Source organism: Balaenoptera borealis (genome assembly GCF_965194805.1).
Source record: "Balaenoptera borealis genome assembly, chromosome: 6".
NCBI classification, from domain to species: Eukaryota; Metazoa; Chordata; class Mammalia; order Artiodactyla; family Balaenopteridae; genus Balaenoptera; species Balaenoptera borealis.
Genome location: NC_138863.1, coordinates 26322578 through 26348653, shown reverse-complemented (window position 1 = coordinate 26348653; position 26076 = coordinate 26322578). Strand labels below are relative to the sequence as shown.

General features: G+C 34.4%; 1 protein-coding gene across 3 annotated transcripts; it reads right to left on the bottom strand.

Moving 5' to 3' along the window:
• Window positions 1-1764: 1764 nt before the first annotated feature.
• Window positions 1765-25249, bottom strand: MYL1 (myosin light chain 1). Of its 3 annotated transcripts, none has more exons than XM_082396400.1 (7): window positions 24954-25246; window positions 12695-12722; window positions 8599-8742; window positions 6180-6353; window positions 5657-5734; window positions 2697-2739; window positions 1765-2082 (listed from the first exon to the last, which is right to left on the bottom strand). In XM_082396400.1, exons 1-6 carry the CDS (start codon window positions 25101-25103, stop codon window positions 2711-2713), a joined length of 603 nt encoding a protein of 200 aa, XP_082252526.1. In that variant the 5' UTR covers window positions 25104-25246; the 3' UTR covers window positions 1765-2082; window positions 2697-2710. The 3 variants fall into 3 exon arrangements, with proteins under 3 accessions (XP_082252526.1, XP_082252527.1, XP_082252525.1); XM_082396401.1 differs by lacking the exons at window positions 12695-12722; window positions 24954-25246 and adding exons at window positions 12976-13000; window positions 13692-13787; XM_082396399.1 differs by lacking the exons at window positions 1765-2082; window positions 2697-2739 and having other exon boundaries at window positions 5598-5734; window positions 24954-25249.
• Window positions 25250-26076: the final 827 nt, after the last annotated feature.

The following is a 26076-nucleotide window of genomic DNA, read 5'->3' as shown; positions in this document are numbered from 1 at the left end:
TTACATTGTATTAATGTATGTCAGGAAGGTAACTTGAAGATAGTTAAAAAACAAACTTGAAAATATTTGCTTTGCTGTGTAGACTTTTCAACAGTTATTTTTAAAGACTGAGGAATTAAGCACCTGTCATTTTTGCCAGCTGGTGTAGATGTTAAAAATTACTGTCACTCTTCCGCCTGCTACTCTATTTTGCACCTGCTACAACTTGAGTTATGGACATCTCACACATGGTAATTTAATAAGGGTAGGTCCCAAAGCAAAAATGACCCTTTTATGATTGGACTGTTTGTACCAGTCGACTTCTCTACATGCTGACATTTATAATTTTTAAAAACATATTTTATTTCCTGATGTAACAACTAAATATGAATACGTATTGAGAGCTACTCTGTTCAGTATGGTATGCATGAGCCACATTTGGCTATTTATATTAATTAAAATGAGATACAATTAAAAATTCAATTCTGCAGTCACACTAGCCACATTTCAGTCAACAAATGTGGTTAGTGATTACCATACAGAACAATGTAGATAGAAATTTCCATTTTTACTGAAGGTTCTATTGCATAGTGCTGTGTGAAATATCCAATTTCTGGTCTTAGGCAAACTTAGCCTTAAAGAACTTGAGGCCAGCGTAAATTCTCCTTGAAAGAATGATTGTGATGTCCCAACATCATGTTGGCTACAGAAACTTAGGTCAAAGTTAAAGCTGTTGGCTACTGAAATCTGAGTGACCCTTGCTGAAGATAGCAGCATGATGACCTGAAGTGCCTGACATCAGGACAAAATTGTTTCAGGTTCCAAAAATGTATAGGCAGGCAGGTAATTTTCAGAGATTTTGAAATCCCATATATTTTAGGGATATCTTTTTAGAGAGTGGGAGAACTATTTATCATTTCATCTCTTCTAAATATCCAACTACTAACTTGCAAATTCTGCTTCTATTCTAAAGAAAAAGTGATAAATGATAGCAATATGATATGATGAAGTAAGTTTGCACTATAAACTTGTCTATCAATTAATCTTATCATTTAGAGCATGTATGAAAAGATCGGTGCTTTGTGATCACTTAGAGGGGTAGGATAGGGAGGGTGGGAAGGAGACGCAAGAGGGAGGGGATATGGGGATATATGTATATGTATATCTAATTCACTTTGTTATACAGCAGAAACTAACACAACAATGTAAAGCAATTATACTCCAATAAAGATGTTAAAAAAAAAAAAAAGATCGAACCAAGATTTTGGGGACATGGGCATGCAAAGTAGAGGAAATCATAGCAGGAGAGAGAATTTTAATAGACAGGATCTTGAGTTCTTGAGTAAGAGTCTCATCCCCAGAGACGTTTTTTTTTAAGTAACAGCTGAAAGGTCACTTTAAATTTTATCCTTGAAGACATTCAGTGAGACATATCAAGGGCTTATTAGAATTTTCTAATAGGCCAGACTGTCACCAGAAGTGAAATAGGTCAAGCTGTGTATACAATGATTTACACAAAACTGAAGAAACCTGCTTTCATCTTAAATTGCCGTATAGCTTATATTAAACCATCTCTGATCCTATCTGAATTTCCTCAGTTTTCTATTTTGCATTTTCAATAATATATGATTGTCATTATTATTCAGTTATTGTTGTGTAGACTATAATTATTTATTCTCTTAAAATTTTATAATTCATCAATATTCTGTACATTAACAAAAGAATTGGGGTTTTAAAAATAAGTTTCTCTAAGCAAGAAGATAAAAACACAGTGCGACTTGAACATTCCAGACCGACCAAAATTATTTATTGATTTATTATTTTAAGGATGTTCTTTGACCCATGGTAGAAAATAAAGAGCAGTGCTTGAATTTGAGATTGTCAGTATTTTATCCTTCTCGTCTAGAGCAACAGACACTTCGTTTGTGTGATATGAATATAATTCAGAGAGAAACGTAAGGTGTATAAAAATTCAGGGAGTCCTCCAGTCTAAAATGGTCCAAATTGTTTTGTTTTTCTGAATGATGGTAAACAGATTTGGACAGTTAGTCATGGGTGTTCTTAGAATAAGGTTCCAGCCAGTCTTCATAAACAGTGCTTGATCTGTAAAGGAAAAAGGAAAAAGAGTTAGATGTTGATTGCATCTTTTCAGAAAGGAAATGGGGAAGGAAATAGTGTAAAGTGAAAAAGAAGAAAAAGCACAAAATGAACCATCACTTCCAAGGTAAGGCATTTCCTTGCTGCAAGAACCTGGTTTCAAGTGCTGCACTTTGGACTGTGATAGTATGGTTTTCTAGAGCAGTAATTGTTAAAAACTACTTCAATTTTTCAAAGAATTTAGGCTAATGCTTTTATTATTGTTACGTTCCAACTAAATTAATCAACTATTCTCTGGTTTGTTGAATCTCCACTGCTTAATTATAGTACAGACAAAGATAGGATCTATACATGAAAGCTATAACCTCAGAAGTTTTTGCTTGTACACTTATACAAAAATGCTCTATTTCTACATAACCCATATCAAGGAGATGGGTTAATATAAATAACTTGTTAATATTAATATAATATTAATTATATTAATGTGTTCTGGTTAAAATAAATAACTCTTCATTAAGAAGCAATACTAATTATATCTACAGCATATAAGTGAGGCTGCTACTTTAACAAAATACAATATTGAGAAACCCTTATATATTAAAGAGGGAACAGATAGATACCTTGAGAGCTCCATTTAGACAGACATGATGTGCTTGACAAAAGCTGTAGGGATAATACAGACAGTTTAGAGTTAGAAAACAGTCAAATTTAATAAGAGAGCAGTATAGTAAGTTAACTCAGTTCTAATTATTCCTAGTTATAACTCTAGAGTTTATTTAAACTCTGTATAGCTCACTATTCTTAATACTGGATTTATGGCTTTTCCCCTGATTTTGTAAGTTTAGCTTTCTGATTATGTGTTATGTTCACATGGTTAAAATTTTTTCTTGAAAGTATGAAAGAGTTTATAAAAAAAATGCTCTTCACCACTGTCTCCCAGCTATCTACTTCCTCTCTTTATAGCTAAGTTGGTAGAGCTATTATGCATGTATAAGAAAATACAAATATATGTTTCTAAAAATCTTTTTTACACAAATGGTGGCATGTTCTACAAACTCTTCTGCACTTGCTTTTCTCACTTCATAATGTATCTTAGAAATATTACCATAACCATAAACAAGGGTGTCCTTGTTCTTTTTTTAGGTCTGTAGGGAATTTCACTGTGAAGATGTACCAAAATCTATTCGATACATCGTACATTGATGGACATTAAGTTGTTCAAATATTTGGCTATTGTGAGCAACACAGTAATGAATAATGAATATGAATAATCATATATCACTCATTTCACTTGAGTGCAAGTATGTCTAAAGACTACATCCCTTGAAGTAGATTTGCTAGAATTAATAATTAATACCACATCACCACATAGGGATTTTAATGATTTATATTCCCAACAAGAATGCATGAGATCACCTGTTTCCATACACTGTCCTCAACCTAAAGTGTGGTTAAACTTTTAATTTTGGCAATCAGTATATCTAAGTGTAGTGTTAATCTGCATTTCTTTTATTATTAGTGAAGTTCAGCATATTACATTCATATATATTTTTATTTCCTTTTCTATGAATTGTCTATTCATGTACTTGTTAATTTTTCTATTGGGTTGTGGTCTTTTTATTAATTTGTAACTTTTTTTAAAATTAGGCAAATGAACTCTTTCTGATGTTGATTGCAGATATTTTTTTCTGGTTTGCTATTTGTCTTTTCACTTTGTTTCTGGTGGCTTTTGCCACTTAGATAAAAAAAATAATGTGGTTGAATTTATTGAAATTTGTAATACCTTCTGTGTTTTGCATCAGTGTTAGAAATGCCTTCCCATTCCAAAAGTTATAAATAATTTTCCATGGGTTTTATACTTTTAGCTTTTACATTCAAATGTTTGACTCATGCGAAATTTATCCTAGTAGGAGATCGAGATCTGCCTTTATTTTCTAAATGACTATACCCTTGTCCAAACAATATTTATTGAATGATTCTTCTTTTATCTAATGTACTTATGGCAGTAACTGAATGTAAAACATAGTTTATAGGAAAAAAGTAAAGTTTAACCAAGATTGTCAGTGAAGATATGCTTGGCTTAGTATTTTTCTTTTCTCCTGTTCTCTTTTTTTCTCTCCTTTCCACTTCTCTTCCCTCCCCTCTTCTCCCCTCTGCTTTTCTTGTCTTACTTTTTTCCAAGTTGTTAGACTTTATAAGTCCATATTTACATCAAAGCTATCAACATAGCTTTATTGAGATGTGGTTAGATTAGTTTTTTGGGGGGATGGATAAGTTTTTCAATTTTGTTGCAAAATTTTAAATTTACAAGTTATATCATGCAACTTTATCTTGCATCTTTATTTTGTGTGGTGTGTTGCTTTTCAGACCCTCTGGGTGAAGCTGCTATAAATTGGTGGCAGAAAGACGTGTACCACAATGTTCATTGTAGCTCTATTCACAATAGCCAGGACATGGAAGCAACCTAAGTGTATGTCAACAGATGAACGGATAAAGTAGATGTGGCACATATATACAATGGAATATTACTCAGCCATAAAAAGAAGCAAAATTGAGTTATTTGTAGTGAGATGGATGGACTTAGAGTCTGTCATACAGAGTGAAGTAAGTCAGAAAGAGAAAAACAAATACCATATGCTAACACATATATATGGAATCTTAAGAAAAAAAAGGTTCTGGAGAACCTAGGGGCAGGACAGGAATAAAGACGCTGACATAGAGAATGGACTTGAGGACATGGGGAGTGGGAAGGGTAAGCTGGGACAAAGTGAGAGAATGGCATGGACATATATACACTACCAAATGTAAAATAGATAGCTAGTGGGAAGCAGCCGCATAGCACAGGGAGATCAGCTCAGTGCTTAGTGACCACCTAGAGGGGTGGGATAGGGAGGGTGAGAGGGAGACGCAAGAGGGAGGAGATATGGGGATATATGTATACGTATAGCTGATTCACTTTGTTATAAAGCAGAAACTAACACATCATTGTAAAGCAATTATACTCCAATAAAGATGTTAAAAAAAATTGGTGGCAGGAAATAGATAATTGGCCACTATGCGATAAATTTCATTTAAGCAAGAACACTAGAAAAGGAGAACTAAATTTTAGCACCAGCTTTGCCATTAATGATGTGACCTTCACTAAGTAGCTAAACATCTTTGGCCTTCGGATTCCTCATTTTCATAACTGCTTGCTGTAAAGGATTTTGAGATCTCTCCAACTGTAATATTAAAGAATATTAGTATTTAATATTAAAATTTATTCTGACACAAACCCCATCTTACAGAGATGTTGTGAAGATCTAACAAGAAAAGATAAAAGTGAAAGCACATTTTAACCTATATAATAATGCACAGGAATGTTAAAACCCACTGGAGTAAATCTTATGTATATAGTCAGGTCCTTACAATGTATCTTTTTAGAGTTATTATATAACTGATTGATAATAAGTAACATTTGTATGTTCTCTTATTGAATAAGAGAGGTAGAGAAGATAAGTTGTTTTAAGCTCAAAAGTTGTCCATCGTCAACCCAATCAGTTCAGAGTTGCTGTAACCACCAGAGCATATGAGATTGTACCTTCATAGTTGATGCAGCCATTGGAGTCTTCTTGACCTGCCAGCAGGGCTTCCACTTCTTCCTCTTTCATCTTTTCACCTGATGAAACAAAACTCTTTCTTCAAAAAGAAAACCAGAGAATATTTTCAAAATTCCACTGTAAGTGATCAGTTTTGGACTCCTGGAGACTATAACCTCTTGGAGGATAGAAACCCAGCCCTTCCTGTTCTCTAGCCGGAAGGTTATCAATAAATTGTTTTTGTATAAATGACAAATGCACACTATACCTGATCATCCAAACTCTATCCTGTAAGAACTACAGTGCTGCACATTACTTATTCATTACCAATAATTTATCATTTCCCCAAAATAAACTCAGTGGCATTGAGGCTAATTGATAAGGTCATTAACTTTTGACTATTCTTTTTCATTTTCCCTTTGTAGTCTTTCCCCTACTTATTTTGGTTATAACATGATTGCCCTAAGTCTTGCTCTTTCCTATATATTCTGTCCTATTAAGTCCACTGAAATGGATATTTCTTACCTAGCGTAGCTAGAACATGACGAAGTTCAGCACCCATAACGGTGCCATTGCCTTCCTTGTCAAAGACACGCAGACCCTCAACAAAGTCTTCATAGGTGCCCTGGTCCTTTTTGTTGGAAATAGATTGCAACATGGGCAGAAATTGTTCAAACTCAATTTTCTTGACATTCATCTCTGGAAGAAATTGCAATTTGGAGAGTTATTATCTATCATTAAATGCCATCTCTGAGTCACAAATTAAATTGAGAGTTCATTCTAGATCATCTGAAAAATCTTCATACGGCTTAAATTTCAGTTGGTAAATGACTGATGACAAAATGTTTGTGGTAGATAACAGCATGAGCTCTGGAGTCCTAGTGCTTAAGCTTTTATCCCCAGCCCACCATTTACAACTATGTGATCATGGGCAAGTTTCTTCTTTTTTAGTGAGCTCTTTATTTATTTATTTAATTAATTTATTTATTTTTGGCTGCATTGGGTCTTCGGTTGCTGTGTATGGGCTTTCTCTAGTTGCGGTGAGCGGGGGCTACTCTTCGTGCGGTATGTGGGCTTCTCATCCCGCTGGCTTCTCTTGTTGCAGAGCATGGGCTCTAGGCACGGGGGCTCAGTATTTGTGGCTCACGGGCTCTAGAGCGCAGACTTAAGTTGTGGCGCACTGGCTTAGTTGCTCCACAGCATGTGGGATCTTCCCGGACCAGGGCTCGAATCCATGTCCCCTGCATTGGCAGGCGGATTCTTAACCACTGCGCCACCAGGGAAGCCCCATGGGCAAGTTTCTTAACCTCTTTGTGCCTCAACTTTTTCATCTCTCAAAAGAGGTACCTCGTAGTGGTAGTGTGAGCATTAAATGAGATAATACGTGCAAACTGTATTACAATACCTGGGACAAACTGAGTGCTTAATCAATGTTAGCTACTGATTTTATTAGTATTGTCAATTTAATATTTTCTATAAACACTAGGGAAGCAATATAGAAATATACTGATAACAAATCCATTAACATATAAATGTAGCAAAACCTAACTGAACTTTGATATATATTCCACTTTTGTCTGAGCTTTTGTAGAGCCTTCAATTTCTTTAAATTTTAAGTAATTCAAAAAAGAAGCCTGTGAGGAGAGAGTGTGTGTTAAATACTTTGTGATCTCCTGATTTCTCTGCAGTTTTAGAGGCCTGGAGATGATAAGAATTTTTTTAGTATCTTCTGACAAGATAAACAGTATTCACAGCAGAAGTATAAAACAGACTATCCAGATATATACAAATGGTTAAAGTTATGTACCCCTAAAATCAGAATTCCCATTCACCAGTCTTTCCTTATAGTGTAGAAATCTAGTACATTGAGTAATATTAAGAAGATTAAATTTGAATGCTGAATAAATGAACATTTACCTAATAATTCCATTAAAGATGAATGTTTGATAAGTTAAAAGTGAATTTGGCTTATTACGCTCTTCCTTTATCTCATGCTCCCAGCTACTTTTTGCATGATTTACTTGGACATTTTCCTCTGAAGAAAATGAAGTTTGAGGAAAATTCCTGCAGACTGATTCAGAGGTAGGTTTTTTTGAAATCAATTTTTTTTTCTTTTGTAATAAAGGAAAATGGTCTTTTCTGGAAAAAAAAGATGATTTGCCTTCCCCTCCTTGTTTTCCTTATGGCAAGGATAAATAGCCCAAATATCTACTTGAAAAAACTTCAGTTTTGTCTTCTTTTTTTTTTTGTTCAGAGTGGTATTTTTCAATAGACTATTATACTTGCCATGAATCATGGGATTGGAAAAAATTTCCTTATTCCAGACTAATGACTGGATTACTGTATCCAACGATGACTTCTTCAATTTTGCCTCTTATGTATCTCACTGACTTTTGCCTTAGGATTTACCTTGGGGGAGTGAATGCAGATTTTGGCTTAGGTTTTTAAGTCTTTTTACAGTTCTTGGAAACAGAAAATAGTTTTATTAAGGTGTCATCTGTGTGTTCTTAAATTAGAAAGTTGAGTTTCCTTTAAGATTTTTTTTTTTTTGGTCGCACCCCGCGGCTGGCATATGGGATCTTAGTTCCCTGACCAGGGATCGAACCCATGTCCCCTGCATTGGAAACGTGCAGTCTTAACCACTGGACCACCAGGGAAGTCCTGCAGGGTATGTTTAGATAACATGGTGATGATGATGATGTTAGCATTAGATATCATTTCCTTTCATTAACATGAAATTATATCATGCTTACAAATTCTCAGAGGAAGGTTAACTTGTTTTATGAGGGTAAAAACTAAGACTTTAGATGGCCAAGAGGCACACTTACCATAAAAAGTAAATTAAACCCTATTCTGTGGAACTTATTTCTCTATAAATCTCTCTCTCTTACATAAACACACGCACAAACACACTTCCCAACTTCTTGGAAAAACATGTGTTTACCTTCATTGCTGGGGTTTCCCAGAACCTCCTTGACCTCTGCATTGGTGGGATTTGTGCCCAGAGCCCGAAGGACATCACCAACCTGGCTTAAGGTGATCTTGTTATCGCCTTGTCTGTCATACAGGAGAAATGCCTCCTTGAATTCTGAAAGAAGCAAGAAACATTAGGATGCTTTTTTTCTACTTCAGACCTATAAATTAATCCAAACTTCATCAGGGATCCAGTTCAAACTCTCCTCTACTTTACAGCTTTTGCCAGTCACTTAAGTTTTTATCTTTGGACTCTCCCTTTTCTAAGCTCAATTGACAGCTCCCTTTGGACATTACTTTTTGGGTCTATTTTAAAGCAGGATTTCCAGTTTCAAGTCATATGTTATTATTCATCAGATATGGAAATTGAAACTCCTAGTCATATTTATTCATATCTCCTTCATCTGCCTTGGACACAGGACTGGGTTAAGAAATTCTGAGGCCTTGAGAAATCTTAAGAATTCCTCATAAAATCCCTCATATAATTAACAACGTTAATAAAATTTCAAGAAAACAAATTTTCAGTCGGGGTTGTGTCATGTGAGGTTAAACCAAACTTCTTAACTTATACAGAAAAACCTGCTCTTGAGGTACAAATTTCCTAGGCTCTTCTCTTAACTAGTTTTCTTCAGGAGTAACTTCATTTTTCAGGAAAAAAAGTAGAAAGGTGAGGCCAATTTCTAAGTTCTATAGTGTCATTTAACCACTTCAGTGTATGACTCTAATAGGCTCCTAGTGTATCTGATTCTGAAGGAGACTTATTTGTTTGAATCTATTGCGATGGTGATCACTTTAAACTTTACTCTTTTTTCATATAATAACGTATGATAACATGTTGCTGTTATTAGTTTTAGAATGTAAGTATACGTTTTAAATTAAAATTTTATGGAGATAAGTATAGATTCACATGCAATTTTAAGAAAAAATACAAAGAGATCTCTTAAATACTCTGTCTAGTTTCCCCCGATAGTACCATTTTACAAAATTATAGTACACTATCACAACCAGAATATTCACAATGATAGACTCCACCTATTTTACTCAGATTTCCCTAGATTTACTTGTATTCATGTGTGTATGTAAGCACATATTTTAAAAGTGTTGTCTATTTTTATCACAATCACTCTATTGTTTACTTTCCCTAAATTTTGTCATTCTCCTTTGATAGAATTGGTTTTGCCTTTCAGGATTACATTAACAAAGAATTAAGAAGTATACACCAAAAAGACAGAAAGAAGTGCTACTATGGATTTAGGGGCAAGAAAAGACATTTTAATTGAACTTTTAAAACTTAACTAAATTAAATTTTCTGGAGAACCTAAAAGTACTGATGGCAACTTGTTGGAGTTAATACCAACAACACTCAAAAACCCATTTGTGAATGAACTGGTAGAGGTGAAAACATTCTTTTTAGTCCACTAGTGGTCTCAGATCAAGAGATGCTATCTAGATAGGTTACTCAGCAAAACACCCTATTTAACTATCCCTTCATCCCCTAATCTAAGATTGCACCAGACATTATGTTAACAATCAACTATAGATCATGTTATCATTCTTTGCTGAAATTTCCACCTCAAATTCTATGCAAATTGATATCACAGATCATTTCCCCAACCTAAAAGACATGCAGCAGGCACTGTGGGGTCATTAGTCAAATATTATATTTTATCTTTCTACAGGACATGTGAAACTGAACTATTCTTATTAGTGGCTCCAGGCTTTCATGCAGATTGCTCAGAGGACTCACTATTACCCTGGTCAGATGTTGATATAGAAATAGGGTTTTATGAGCTGTAATAGAATCTCTCTGACATGAACCCTTTTGTTGATTTAAAGGCCAAGGCCAGAAAAATATTGCTCTTCCTACACCAGATTTTTAAGGCTTAGTTATTCTCTTGAAGAGTCTAAAACATGGGTTAGCAAATGACTGCCTACGGGCTGGCCGCCTGTTTTTGTAAATAAAGTTTTATTGGAATACAGACATGCCCATTCATTTATGTATTGTCTATGGCTGTTTTCATACCTCAGTGACAGAACTGAGTTGTTTTTACAGAGACTGTTCTGCCAACAAAGCCTAACATATTTACTGTTTAGCTCTCTAAGAAAAAAATTGCCAGCCCCTAGTCTAGAACAACACTGTTCTAGGGCTTTTTGTGATGATTGAAATGTTCTGTATCTGGGCTGCCCAAAAGGGTAGTAGTTACCTACCACCTGTGGCTCTTGAGCACTAAAATATGACTAGTGAAAAGGAGAAAGTAGACTTTTAAATGCATTTATTTTTACTGAATTACAGGTTAAATTCAAATAGCCACATGTGGCTAGTGGCAACTCTACTGGACAGCACAGGACTTACCTTTAGAATGCTATAATTTTCTAGTGTTTTTTTCTTTACCCCAAACTTGTGATACATTCAAGTAGAGCAGCCATGAGAAAAACTCTAATCATTGAAGAAGGAAGCAAAGAAAGTATGTCTTTATTTCTTAAAATGTAATATTTCCTTTTAATTTAAAATGCTTACATTTGTTTTCCTGGCACAGGAGAAAGCCAGTCCACCACACCGAAGTTTACTGAACCTCTGTATCTAAAACCTATTTTACATATGGAGTAATATGGTTAATGTTCAACACCAAGTCTTCTGTCTCTGAAAGGGTTTTTAAGTCTTCTATTGCTTGGTTCTACCATAGTTTGGCAGTCATAATGACACATAAATTAGATATTTGAGAGGACTGGGGTACAGTAGCAGATAATGTAGCAGCATCATTAGTTAAAATACTTAAAAATCAAACAAATTAGAGTAGAATTACCGACTGTTTTCAATAAGAAAAATTAGTCCTTTGTAGTATAATTTCAAATGATCATGGGTTCTGAGTCATCAGATCATCTCATTTGTCTACATGAAGGCATTAACCATGATGTAGATAATATATGAGTCTGTGCTATAGCAAATATCCTTTTTTTTCTTAACTGATTACCAAACATGAGATATTCCAGACACTGAAACAGGCTGAAAAATGTTGAATCCTTTAGATAGAGAACTGAGTATAATTATAATTATATACCTATGAGTATTATCACAATTATTTATATATTATAAATCATAACATATATACATACTTATCATTATGATCAATATCCAATTTATACAATATTGTATAACTGAAATTTTCTTCCATCCCTTCTATAGATGTATTTTTGTCTCAGTTTATTTAAATATGTGACTCTTTCACTTCATAAAACATTCTGCCCTACACTTTCCAGTGAAACAAGAGTCTTAGGGCACAGGATCTCTTGGATCCAAAGACCTGAAGAAGAAAAAGTGGAAGTCTTAGGGAAACTATTCATAGTCTTTTGAATCTCCAGAATTTGAAGTCTTCTAGTTAGAAACTGTTTCTATGAAATAAGTTTCTAATTAATTTAAAGTAATATTAGATTTTGACCCTATCATTAATTCTTTGGATCTTTGAGTCAGTCTCAACACCTCTCTGGGAGCCTGTCCTGCATCTCTAAAGATGGACCAGGAGATGGCTAAGGCTCCTTCCACAGTTTTTTAATAAATAATTTTCCCCTCTTTTTCTCTGAATGCACATTTTTTCTATATCCACTTCACCTGCTATTTCTCTCAACTCACTATGGTGCCCACTGAAATTATGTGTATTTGGTAATTGGGCAGTTTTAGAATCAGTTTTGTTTTCTAAATTGAATAATTTAGACCTGCCAAATCACTCTTTAGGGATTTGATTAACAAATTAGCCATCCAAAATCCACATATTTTTGGGGAGTATATGTATGGTATTACCTACTGTATCAAATCGGTTCTATTTAGAAATCAGTGAATACAAGAAATTATTTTGTGGTGTTTAGCTTTTGTTTGCCTAAACTTTTGATTACTGATTATACGTGAAGGGTTCATGTTGAGAGAATTTATATTTAGAGTGATTGAGAGCATTTATATTTAGAGTGACAACATCAGTGGGGATAATTAGAAAGAGCTAATCTCATCTCAAGGGAGTTGGTTTTCTCACATGCCATCTTTATGAGTGTGCACATATTATATCATTTAAACTTACCATCCTGCTGTTGCATAGAGAACTCGATCTGTTAGAAAGAAATTAACCACAAAGAATATTTTAATCAAACAACAATGTCCTGATTTTTGAATGTATCCAAGCTCATTCCCTGAGTAATCTTCAAAGTAAGCTGAAAAAGTATGCCTACTTTTCAGAGTTCAGGCATAGCTTGGATACTAAGAGGTTGAGCCATGCAGTAACATGTCTTGGAGATGAGTGATATTTCAGAGACTAAGAAGTGCTCTGCCTACCTCTGGAATAGAGAAGCTCAATTCACTTACCAGCAATCTGATCAGCACTGAAGGACTGCAATGGCGCGAGAGAGGAAGAAAGAAAGAAACAACTAGTACTCTTTCAAATGCATTGACAGAAGAGAGTGCTCTCTGCTCTGAGATTTTTAGGAAGCTATGTAGGTGTCATAGAATAAGAAGGTTGCCTTAGGATACTTTTGAATCTAGGAAAAATAAAAAGCTATTGCAAAAGATAGGGAACATCTTTCTATATCTTAATCCATGAGTCAATGATTTAACAAATGCTAAATCAGATTCTTTCTGGAATAATATAATAACCTACGGTGTATTTAACATGTGTCTAATACAGACACACTGCATTAAAAAGGTCACTTGAAGTCTTTCTTCTATTTAACCAGTATATTTTTACCCAATTCATGGAAAGTAGTTTATTTAATTTTAGTTATCAGCATCATTGGATTTTTTTTTAAGGTATAGTATTTTGCTATAGTTGCAGGTTTTCCCCTAAATTTAGATATAATAAACCTTATGTGATATAGAAAGTTGGTGAAGCATAAAGTACTGTTTTTGGGAGTAAGACATATTTTTCCAGTTGGCATAATACCTTGAATTAATCTCTCCTATCCTCAACCCACCTTAATAAAAAACAAAAGTAGATTCTACACACATACTGAATATGTTCTCTCCTCAATTTTATTCCTATTTGCTGTCTATATCTGTCTATAAATTACAAGTAGCTTTCTCACAAGATCCACCATGATGGAGCTTCTGGGCTGCAAACAGCGGCGAAGCTGAAGAGTGAGTTGAGGGCTGCTCCAGTCCCTGAGTGAGGGCCTCCCTTGCCGAGGCTGCCTTTTATTTCTGGAGAAGCTGTGACCTCACAGCTAGCATCAGGTTTCAGAGAGAAGTAGCCAGTCCCCTTGGAGAGTTTTTTAGCTTTCTTAGGGCAAAGGGAAAGAGGGATCTGTACCCTGAGGTCTATTTTTAGGAAATCAGAACCTAAGAGTGGACAGCCATGGTGAGACCAATGCCTATCAGTACTTTTATGGTCTTTATCCCTGAGATGTTTTCTTGAGCGTCTTCCTTTAAGAAGCTTCTTATTTGTTCAGTGGCGGAGGAGCTTAGAATTTCTCTAAAGACTACAGCTGATCCCTTCTCTTGGTGAATTATGGACTTTGCAAACTTCAAGTCAGCAGTTTTAATGGAACTTTCTGGATGGGACTGGTTTGGGGTTTCAAATGGCAACTGCTATAGAAGGAACACTCTCTGCAGCTCTGTCCCTTGTGGTAAAGTTCAGAGGACTTGAAAGGGGTACATACATTTTGTGTGTTTCTTGGGTCTACCCAAGTGAAAATCTGGTCAGTTTGTGAAATCTCCAATTAAAGACCACTCTTTGCACATTGTATTCTCAGGAGTGTAGAGTTTATCTAAGCCAGGAATGGTTTTAATCTCCATTTTCAGCACTCTCCCTCAGTTTTCTTACATTAGGGCTGGGTATTTGCTTCCCTACCTGTTATCTTCGTGGTGGCTGACTAGTCATATTTTTTGAATTTATGAAGTTCTTCTAGGAAGGGAAGCTGATGGACCATTTTGTGTTCTTTTTCTCTCATTCTGTACATGTTCTTTTAAAATTTAAAAATGTTGCTTATGTTCTTACCAGAATGTGCTGATTCCCTTTCTGCCATGCCAAACATTTTATGACTCAGTCACCAGACTGAGGACCAAAAGAATACAAAGCAGGTGCTGTGAAATGCAAAGTTGTACTTTAGAATTTTAAAGGTATCCATGGGATTGGCTGGTAGTAAGTTTTCATGACAGCTTACCTGAAAATAGGGGACAACTCCCTTCCTAGAATGGTACTGAGAAGAGACCAGTCTAGTCAGAACTAAAGTTCAGACATGTTTATCAGTTTTCTACATATTTAAAGCAGCTCAAAGGCATAAAGAATGTTAGAGATAAATTCTAATTTAAGTACTGGTTCAGCAACTGTTTTTAAGGGAATGGTCACAAAAAGCATAATCTCCCTCCGCTAGACAGATGTATACTTTGCAGCTTTTCCCCAAGCTATTTGGAAAGAAATCGACATTTAAATGCATATCATTTTTTGTCCAAAGTTTATAAGTAGTGAAAAAGATCTCATGGAGTCTGAGTCCCAAAATTAGAATTGAAAATATAACTTAAAAAATATTAGTAGCCAGGTAAACATATCTTCATGAATAGATTGACATTTTGAGACGTTGTTGGAAAATGGAAGTTAATAGAAAAAATTTAAATCCTTTGAATCATTAGGGGAAAATGAAAGGGAGGGACAAAGGTAGAAATTTGTCACCTTTGATAGTTGTGTAATTTGGAGTCTCATGATTTCTGATGCAAAGATTAAAGCCATTAGAGCAGACCATGTTTCTTTGTGTTTTACTCTTGTATTTAGGTATTGTGTCATTAAATTTGAATTGCCCTATGATCAATATTGAGCACTAGCATATATCTTTGGTAAAATTAATAACTATAGATAATACAAAACAAACTCATCAAAGTTGTCTTACATAATGCCCATCCCATCATATAACCTACATAATGCTCATTTTCATTTTTTTTCAGATAGAAAAATGTGTCCTTGAATACATATAAAATACAATCAATTTGTGTCAAATCTGTCAAGTAAACTGGAAAGTCATTTTAATAGCTGTATTTACATTATAAATAAGCTATTCATAACCACTTGCCTATTATATAAAGGTTTATTATTTATTAAAATAGAATGGAGGCAGTTAAACTATTTCACTCTAGTTTTTATCTGTATCTTTATCACATAGAGAATGACAGTGTAGATTGTTTTGTGCTTACTGAGGATCAAAGTAAACATTTAAGCAAGCTGTTGACAATGGTAGAGAAGGCTACAGTTTAGTCTAGAGAATAAACTATAGTTTAAAAGTTAGAAGACCTAGATATTGTGCCCATAGAATAAGTGGGAGATGCTATTTATTCTCTGGAACACTTTTACGAATGGCCAAAACATTCTCTTGTATCTCTTCCTGGGTGTTATAATGATGAAGTAATCAACCCTTTGAAGAAAGGCGTGATATGAATACAAAATGTCAGCTGATTTTGGACTCAGTTTGCTACGTCATCATTTGGTTTGTTTTGAAAATTAGATTTAAGTCTTTTCTATCTGGAATGTTCTCCGGTCATTTCTGCTTCTTAGAAATTAACTATCCTTCAAAGCCCTTGAAAGAACCTTTTCTATTTGCCTAGCTCCTTTCTGCCACTGAAATATGTTTTAACCTTCCTGACTGTAAACTTTTGGGAAGCACAAGCTGTTGCTGGAGACCATTTCCCTTGGTCCATGATGTGAACCCAACTGTGAGCCTCTCCCTTCTGGAATGCTACTCCTGCCTTATACTTAGATTGTATCCCCCATAACTCTATAAAATACCTTGCCTGTATTATATGCTCAACAGAATTTTAATTAAATTAAAATCTTTAGAACAGATGTATAGTAAGTTCCTCCTTCAAACAAGTCTCCTCCTCTAGGATATTATCTTTTTAAAAATTTTTTATTTTTATTTTATTTTTTTCTGAAGATTTATTTTTTATTTATTTTTTAAAATTTTGTTTATTTATTTATTTATTTAACATCTTTATTGGAGTATAATTGCTTTACAATGGTGTGTTAGCTTCTGCTGTATAACAAAGTGAATCAGCTATACATATACATATATCCCCATATCTCCCTGCTCTTGCGTCTCCCTCCCACCCTCCCTATCCCACCCCTCTAGGTGGTCACAAAGCACCAAGCTGATCTCCCTGTGCCATGAGGCTGCTTCCCACTAGCTATCTATTTTACATTTGGTAGTGTATATATGTCCATGCCACTCTCTCACTTTGTCCCAGCTTACCTTTCCCCCTCCCTGTGTCCTCAAGTCCATTCTCTACTTCTGCATCTTTATTCCAGTCCTGCCCCTAGGTTCTTCAGAACCAATTTTTTCTTTTTTTTTTTTTTTTTTTTTAGATTCCATATATATGTGTTAGCATATGGTATTTGTTTTTCTCTTTCTGACTTACTTCACTCTGTATGACAGACTCTAGGTCCATAGGATATTATCTTCCTTGAGAGAACGGACCTTGTCAGTTCCTGCAAAGAGCTTACATTCTAGAGTAGGGGCACACATTCTCCTTTGGTGCTGTATCTCTAGCACCTAGAACTGCCATGCATATAGTACGCATGCTCATTTTAAGTTATTGATGTATATGCCTTTATATTTCCAGAATCTTTCCTTAGATTTTATATAAATGTTATGATCAGGACTTCTAATTTGCCAACCCCCAATTTGTTTTTTTAAAGGGTGTTTCCATTTTAGCCTAAATACTTAGACTGTTGGTAAAATAACTACCTTCCACATTTTTATGATTTATGTACTATTTAGTATTGGATTTAGGTAATAGTAGTCAACAAGGTACTGGTACTATAAAAGATTTTTATTGCAATGTTTTCAGATTATTTTTCACTTTGTGAAGTATTTTTCTAATAGTAATCATGAGGTTTGGTTAACTGATTAAAGACAAGATAAAATTTCTGGTATATAGAAGGAATTGATTTATAGAAAAATATTAAAATGCATTTAATCAAACAGTCTCTGGAACTGATGTATCTTAAGCTTTAGTATAGCAAGAAGAGCTATAATTAAAGACGATCTGGAAGATATGTGATGTTGAATACTGAGGGCTAATGCCCTAGGAAGGAACACAGACTACAGTCTTTAAAGAACTTCATCATCACTGCTAGATATTACGATAGGGCTAATGACTGGTGAGGCTAAGTAAAGACCTTAATCTAACCAGGGAGTTTTCAATCAAGAAAACATTGCTGCATGTTCTTTGATTTAATGCCTGGCAGGGAGAACAAAGACCTGGATGTATGCAAACCCTAACAAAAACTTAATAATTTTCACTCCAATCTTAGAGTTATGAGGAATCATTGTAAAAGGTTGGCAGAAGTACTATTTTGGAACTCTGAGAGTTTTGTGCTTCAGAACAATTCACTTAATTTAAAGGAAATAGATATTTTTTATTGCATTTTTTTATTTCAACAAAGGATATACTTAGGCTGGTGACTCTAATATGGTATAAAAAGGAGAAATTAAGATCAGTGAGAATACAGTAGCAGCCCAGGTTGTCTAATATAAGAGAGAATAAATAGATGGTTGTATTGGATAAACTGATCTGAATAGAAGAGGAAATGAGTAATTCTGTGCTTAGGATGCCTAGACTAGTCAACTGAATTCAGTCACATTAGAGCAAAGGCTGAATTATTAAAATAATACAATTTAGACCTACAGGAATTAACAAAGAGGTTTAAGTGAATTTTAATAAAAATGTAAAAATGTGACCTAAGTCTATACTACTTTGGATTTCTCATCAGCTTTCCCGTGAGAGTTGCACCTGCTCTACTTTGTGCATTTGTTTGTATGCAATTTAATTAAAAAATCCAAGTTGTGTTTACGTTCTTTCCTTCCTCTTTTTATTTTTAAAATAAAAGCATTTGTGAAAAATGCTTTGAAAAATGCTTTGTGTATGTGTTTTAAGAAATTATAAGTATCTGCTTTTTCCTCCGTATCTGGGGTAGAAGTTCTGTTTGTGACAACAGGGATATATGAATATTGATATTACTATTTTGGAGATTTCAGGTCTTTGATATGGTGGAAAGAGACTTAGATGGGGATTGAGGTATTCAGAATTTTGTTCTGGCTCTCCTGTAACAAATTATGTGTCTTTTGATTAAATAACTTCTTTTACCTGGGTTATAGCTTCCTCAAATATGAAATATTAAACTGCATGATTTCTGTGGTTGCTTATGGTTCTATAATGTTGTGAGTTTTCCATCCTTTTGTCAGTAGTATCTACAGCAACTCACTTTTTTTTTTAATGGAAAAGGGCAAGTTGCCTAAAAATTTGGTAAATAATATTATTTTGAAGTAGTTTAGATAAAGAGGAGTTAAGCAAAATAAAATTTCATAACACTGTGTTCAGATGAGTATTTTATATCTCACTTATATCAGGAGATGGTATATCATTGGGTACTTAGTAGGTACAAAGAACCTCACTTGCCACAGTGGAAGGAAGAAGATAAAGTTGAATAAGATGTGGTTTTATCTTTAGGAAAAATTTTCTGCTCTGGCTTCAACTCACTATTATTAATTTATGATCAGAATAACAAAGATTTATCATCCATATAATTTACATTTTAGCCAGTATAACCGAAGCCATCACTACTAGTATATTGCAATTTTTGCCCTCCAGGTTCTGATTTGCGGGGAGAAACAAACTGTAGAAGTTGATGCAGAAACAAACTACGGAAGATCTTATTTTCATAAAAAAAGTATTCCAGTATGAAGAGAAGCAGAAGAAAGTGTGGTATCAGCAGACTAAATATAATCCTTTCCACAATTTCCATGAGTCAGATGGTGCTTAATGCCGGGTAATTATGGAAAGGCTTCTAAAGACAACTTGCCAGGGGGTTCATTTGCAGCACTAAAATGTCGAGAGGCTAAATTTGGCACTGTCACTTTGTGGTCTCCTTGTCTTGCAAAAATTTCGTTATCTTTAAAATTAAAAGTGCTATTCACTATTAATTGGTGAACATACCTATTCCTTTCCAAACTGCCATTTACTTTGCAAAGACATTATCCAGTTACATGTTACTTAAAATATAATTTTAGAGTTACAGAATGCCCTTTAATATCTTCCCACTCCACTCCACCTGTTCTCTTCTTTTACAGAGTAGATGTTTCAAAGTGGAAACTTGTTATTGATACCTAGTGATAATCTCACATAAATTTTGGTTTGCTTCTGAGGTTATAATCATGCCACAAATGGATGAATATCGCAATTGGTTGACATTTTAGTTGTATTAAAAATTAGTCTGTATTAAAAGGCCAGAGTAAAAGAAGACAAACTCTTAAAATTATATAAAGAAAACTTAGAAACAACTTATGTCTTCACCTATTCCTTCTAATTAGAAATTGACTATGTATCTTCTATTCCTATTTCTTTTCCTCAGATTAGTTAAGATTTAATCATTATACACGTGGCATTATATTTCTATATATGACTCCAAAGAATATTTGTTGAGATTTCCAGTTTAAATCATGCTAGGTATTTGTAAACAAAATAGAAACCCATCCCATTTTTAGAATATTAACCTGATGGAAAAATTTGGAGGTCATCTTTGAAATATGTGTATGTTTAATTAAACAAAAGCAAAATTATTTTAAAATACAATAAGTTTCACTATATTTAACAACATTAAAAAATACTTTGGTATAGTGTTTTTCCAGCTTTATTGAGATATAATTTACATATAATATTGTATAAGTTTAAGGTGTACAACATGATGATTTAACACATGATAATTTTGATATGTGAAATGATTACCACAATAAGGTTAGTTGGTTAACATAACCATCATACTACACAGTTATCTTTTTTTTTTTTTGTGGTGAAAACTTTAAAAATTTATTCTCTTAGTAACTTTCAAGTATACAATATGGTACTGTTAACTATAGTCACTATGTTGTATTTTAGATCCCAGAACTTATTAATCTTATAACTGCAAGTTTGTACCCTCCGTTCACCTTCACTCTTTTCTCCCATCCCCACCCGACCCTAGCAACTACCAATCTACTCTCATAATAGCATTTTTAACATCCATGTTCCATTTACAACTTTTTACAGGAAGCTGGAGCAAAGTGACTGGGGGTCTTTCTAGTTTCCCAATATCTCACCTTCCATCTGTAAATGAGAACACCCAACCTGTCAGCAACAGGTGCTAAGATACGGGAAAGCTGAGGTAAACAGTAATGAACTGCCAAGGTCAAAAGTCTTGATGAACTAGCTCTGATGTGTGCCTCTCACCCCCTCTTCTGGCTACCGAAGGGCTGTGAAGGGCAATATGAGAATCACCCTTATATTGACCACTCTTAACCTCATATCCTTAAGAGCAAAAATGGTTCCTTTTCACATTCTTGGAAACAGCAACTTCCCCTTTATAAACAGGAGGTAGTTTAGGATATGGTTAACACAGTTGACTCTGGATTTGGCCTGCTAGGTTATATCCTAGCTCTGTCACATACTTGTTATTTGATCATGGGCCTGACATTGAACCTCATTTAGGCTCAGTTTCTTTTCTTGCAAAATGAGGCTAAAAACAACCTTAGTGTAATGTTTTGTGGATTAAGTAAGATAATAAGGCACAGAGTAAATTCATAATAGATATTGATTATTATATTACAAAAAACTTCATAATTTTCAAAGCCTTTCATGAGCCATGACCTCATTTGGTTTTTCCAACAATCCTTCTAAGTAGGACTGGGTTTGTATTAGCTTTGTTAGAGATGAGAAAAAATAATTTATAGATTAACACAAAAAGTCCTATACCTGGACAAGAACAAGTCAGGTGTTGCAATGAATACATAATATTTGCCTCCACTGAATACTCATCAGTAAGGTGATGTATTTATTGGGAATACTATATTTCCACCTTATTAACTGAAAGTTTAAATCTTCCCAAGCATATGGTCAATTGTTGCTGTGAGATTTGTTATTTGATGAGTTTCTGTCAATGCATTTTGTACCTTTACCACTTTTTGTAATGTCGCCCGCAGTATCTGGTCAGGGATGAGCTGACTAAGTGGTGAATACAACGAGAATTACAATTTAAGCAGCACAATGACATACATGATTCAAAGTCCCATCACCTCAGAGCAATCCTGACATATCAGCTAAGGCATGCATCGTGCAAAAAATTTGCTTAAACATTGAAGATCTTTTAAAATCTAGGCACATGGTCATCTCATACTTATTTACTTTTGTTATTTCATTTGGTTGCAGTTTTGGGCAACAGTGTTAATTCTTGTGTTTGTACTTGAAACTAAACTTATGGTGGGTTTTACTTCCCACACTTGGCGATTCTGTCAGGCAGTATTCTTTAGTCTGGGCATTATTGCTGGACGTATCAGCTCTCTGAAAGCAAAGAGTGCTTAGAACCACCCAGGACAGTAGCTTTAATGTTCAGATATCAGCAGTATTTGTGTTTTTGAAAAGGATATTCATAGAAAATCCATGGGGCTAGGACATCAGGTAAGCATTCCCTCAGAAAATATAAAAGGTTTTATGTAAGAACAACCAAAGAAATGTTCTAAAGAAATAAACAATAAAGCAGGAAATCAGGTTGGAAGACACATTTAAGAAACTGATAAAACTCATTCATATTATTCAGAGTTTATGCAGAGTCAAATATATGGCTAGTAACATAGTATATTATAATATGGAACATAGGTATTAACTGGGATAGTATTGAGGGATTAAATACTATGATTGTAATGACTATAATACTACACTAAAATAGTTCCACTTAAACTTCAGCCCTACTCAAGGTGTAAAGAACAGCTAGATTTCTAATCTCATATGATTTAAGAAAGTGTAAAATCCAATTAAGTTTTGTTCTTTATCGAATTTTCAGAAAGTTAATGAACACATATAACAGCTCGATTAATTTCTTTAAAGTTCATTTTCTCTGCTTGAAAAAAGTTTATAACTTATATAAGGTAATATATCTAGAAATATCATTACATGATTAAAAGCATCATAATATGAAATGTTTTAATGCACATTTTAATTAGTCTTCTTACCTATTGGGATGAAATTAGATTTTATAGAGTTCTCAAGTTGCATCACATTCTTTGGCTATGTTATAATATCTGTAAATATGCACTGATTTCATATTGTTGAATGCATATCATTAAAGCCATTTAAATTCTTTTGCAAAAATATACTTCAATTCTTTTCTTTGTTCTCTTTCCATTAGGAATGGGCTCTCTGAATGAAAGATAATCTGTTTCTTCTAGATTCATTTAACTTCTCCTTTTTTGGTTTGTGTCCCTTATCAACATCCATCACATCTTTCATTCTACAATGAAATAGTGAAGATGGAGCATATCCCATCTTTACAGAGACTCTCTAGGAATATTTCCTTCTTTTGCTTAGCTGTACTAGTTCACACTAGCATTAATTCAAGATATAGATGAAAGGATAAACCAGTTTTCAAGATACAGAAAAGCATCACTTCTCTGCTATGAAGAAACAATCAGTTTATTTTTTGGATTTAAAAAGTGATTTTTTGTCTTTTCTTGGAGACTTCTTACCTGCCAAACTAAATTTTTATTTATTTACTTATTCTTACTCTGTTCCTTGGGGAAGAAAATTAATGCCTCTTTTCATTACTGGGATACTTCTTTTTCTCCTTTCCAAATGCTTGTAGTCCCAGATACAAAGGGATGATATTGTCTTATAAATCACAGTAAATATAAAGAGGAATAGCTTTGACACTGATTCATATCTCTAGTGTTAATGTAAAATGGGGAGTCAAAGAATAGAGGCAATTGGAATTATTGCAGTGGCTATAATCATGCTTATTGTATAATGTAGTCAGTATGCATCTATAAGATATATTAACTAGTATTGCTGGAGATGAAAATTTTGATTTCCTCATAATGAACTGTATGCATGCAGTCCTCAAGACAGAAAAACATTTACTGGAAGATATGACATTCATTTTTTTCTCCTAAGTGGATATAAATTAAGAATAGTTCCTGGCCAATATTAGATTCTACGACCAACTATTTTCCAAATATGACTTCAGTTACCTACTAACTCAAGAGACAATGTCTGTGATGATCTACTTCTACTCTGAAACATAAAATTTCATGTTTAATTGGAATGCTATAAAAATTTGGAATATATTTACTTAATATCATCATATACATCTAAGGGTGATCTGATTCAATATTTGTGTCAGGAATATTTTTAAGAATCTACAGTTATACTAAAATAGTCAATGAATTATTTATTTATAGGTTAGCTTGGCTGTTGCAAGTAAACAGCATATTAAATGTCAGCAAGTATTAAGTTAGCAAAATTCAGATTTATTAAGCACAGAAATATTGGCTTAAGTGAAATGATCACCTCCTAGGCACTTTCACCCACTAGTTTTCCTTATAAGGCAGGGTTCCCTAGGTGAAGATTTTCAAACTGTCATTCGGACCAATCAGAGCCCAATGAATGAGGAGACGGTGCACATTTGATGGGGCACATTGCCGAGAGGATACAGGCACATCCATAGCGTCATTCTTCCAGAAGCAGATAATCTTTTGGCAGTGGAGAACTTTGATCACAGCAAAGTGTTGACATGAAAATCAATCACATTCTCTTTAGTTCAAGATCAGTATGCAAGAGCTCAAAGACATAAGCTCAAAGCCATATAACTAGCAAGTTTTACAATATTTGGGGGGGGGGTGGTTAGTTTCATTTAGAAGCAACTCACATTCTGAATTAAATAATGTATATATAAATAAACAAGATGACAGTTATAGTCACTGAAACACTTGAGTGCGTAGTTGTCTGCACTGGGATGTCATTTAGTGTGGTATCAAATTTTATTAAGCAAAGCTGGAGGGGGAATTGAATTGCAAAAATCTCTTTTTCAGATGAAATAAAGCAGCTGTCAAATAAATACATCTAGGACAACTGGGTCATCAGCTGTTTTTAAACTTTTGGAAACAAGTAGGGACTAAAACATTCCTTTTGATGTAGCTTTAAGGAAGAGACCCAGTTTCCATAGAGATTTTATTAAAAAAAAAAAAGAAACCACTGGTTTAAATGTTTATAAAATGTATACATTTTGCACTTTGACAATTTAGGGAAAAAAGGAAACAGAAAACAAAAAGTAGAGCAAATACAGGTTCCAAATATAATGCCATACTCATAATAATTTTAGTGAAATTATATGCTACAGTTTATTTACTTTTTAAATCAAGATTCTCTTCTACCCAAATCCACCAGTTTGCTTAGTAATTCCATTCCTCTCAATGAAAAATATGCCCCTCTGAAAGTTCCTAGTGTTCCCTACTGTTGAAAGATGTTTCAGTGACCAAACAGTTCACCCTTTTCATTACCTTAACGGCAGAGAGGTCAATCTTTTTTTCTTTGGGTGGGGCAGGTGCAGGTGCAGGTGCAGGTGCAGGTTCATGTGCCGGGGCAGGCGCAGGGGCAGGGGCTGGGGCAGCAGCAGCAGCAGGTTTCTTCACGTCCTTCTTTGGTGCCATTGTGTTTAAAAGGATGGGTTAAAAAAAGAGGAGAGCCTCCTAAAGAACCTGTCAAACTGATTCTTGGAAGAGGAGTGGTGGTTCGCCTGATCCACAGACCAGTGTCTTGAAGGTGGACCCAGAGCATTCAATGGTATAAGGGCATGCATATATATTTCACTTAGTGCCTAACAGCATCTTGACACTTGAGGCTGGATTGGACAGTTTGCTATTCCAGGGGGATGGCATTACGGCTCAGACTATAAATGGAATCTAAAGGGTCATGGCTTCATCAATTTTTTTAACTCCTCGTGTGCCATTTTTTCCCCCTCCCTCTACCTCCATGTATAAAGGAGAAGTATGACAAAGCCAGCCAGATTCAGATCCTTTGGTGAAAGTAAAGTAGATTGACTGATCCTTTCTCTTGGTAGAATTACAGTTCTGCTGAAGTTGTAAATCTTTTTTTCCCCCTGTGCCTAAGAAACTTTCCTGAAGGATTTGATTTCAACTTGGAGTTTTGGCAGGGAGTATCACCAGCTTTCACCCAGCTTATTTGCTCATGCTCCTCCTCCCTTGCCATAATATGCAAGAAAATGTTTGTCAGCAAAGAGGTGGTGGTGTTTAAAAATAAAAAGCAGACGTATAAGGAAAGCCCATTAAGTCTTAAAGTGGCTTCCCTTCTAGGGAGCACAAACTCTGACTCTCTCTCTCTCTTAAATTGTGGTGAATTGTATGCTAAGAAAAATAATTAAAAACTCCTTCCTATCACTTAACTTTTTTCTATAATGAAAAATATCAAATGGGATGGAAATAACAGGAAGATTTACCCTCTTGCCAAACACTTTTTCTAAGAGTTAAGTAACTTTCAATCACAGTAGATATTTATCCATTTGACTTCCTAAATGGAAGTCTATATTAAATAAGTCTAATTATTTATCACCTAAATTTTTTATCCATACTAGGGATATATAAGATAAAATTTTAAATTTACCTA

Excerpts from the sequence above, each read along its gene's own strand:
- MYL1 (XM_082396399.1), bottom strand. The coding sequence starts at position 25,103 with ATGGCACCAAAGAAGGACGTGAAGAAACCTGCTGCTGCTGCTGCCCCA. Across the intron at positions 12,723-24,953 it reads TTGACCTCTCTGCCGTTAAG|ATCGAGTTCTCTATGCAACA; the intron begins GTAATGAAAAGG and ends TCTTTCTAACAG. Across the intron at positions 5,735-6,179 it reads TCATGTTCTAGCTACGCTAG|GTGAAAAGATGAAAGAGGAA; the intron begins GTAAGAAATATC and ends TTGTTTCATCAG.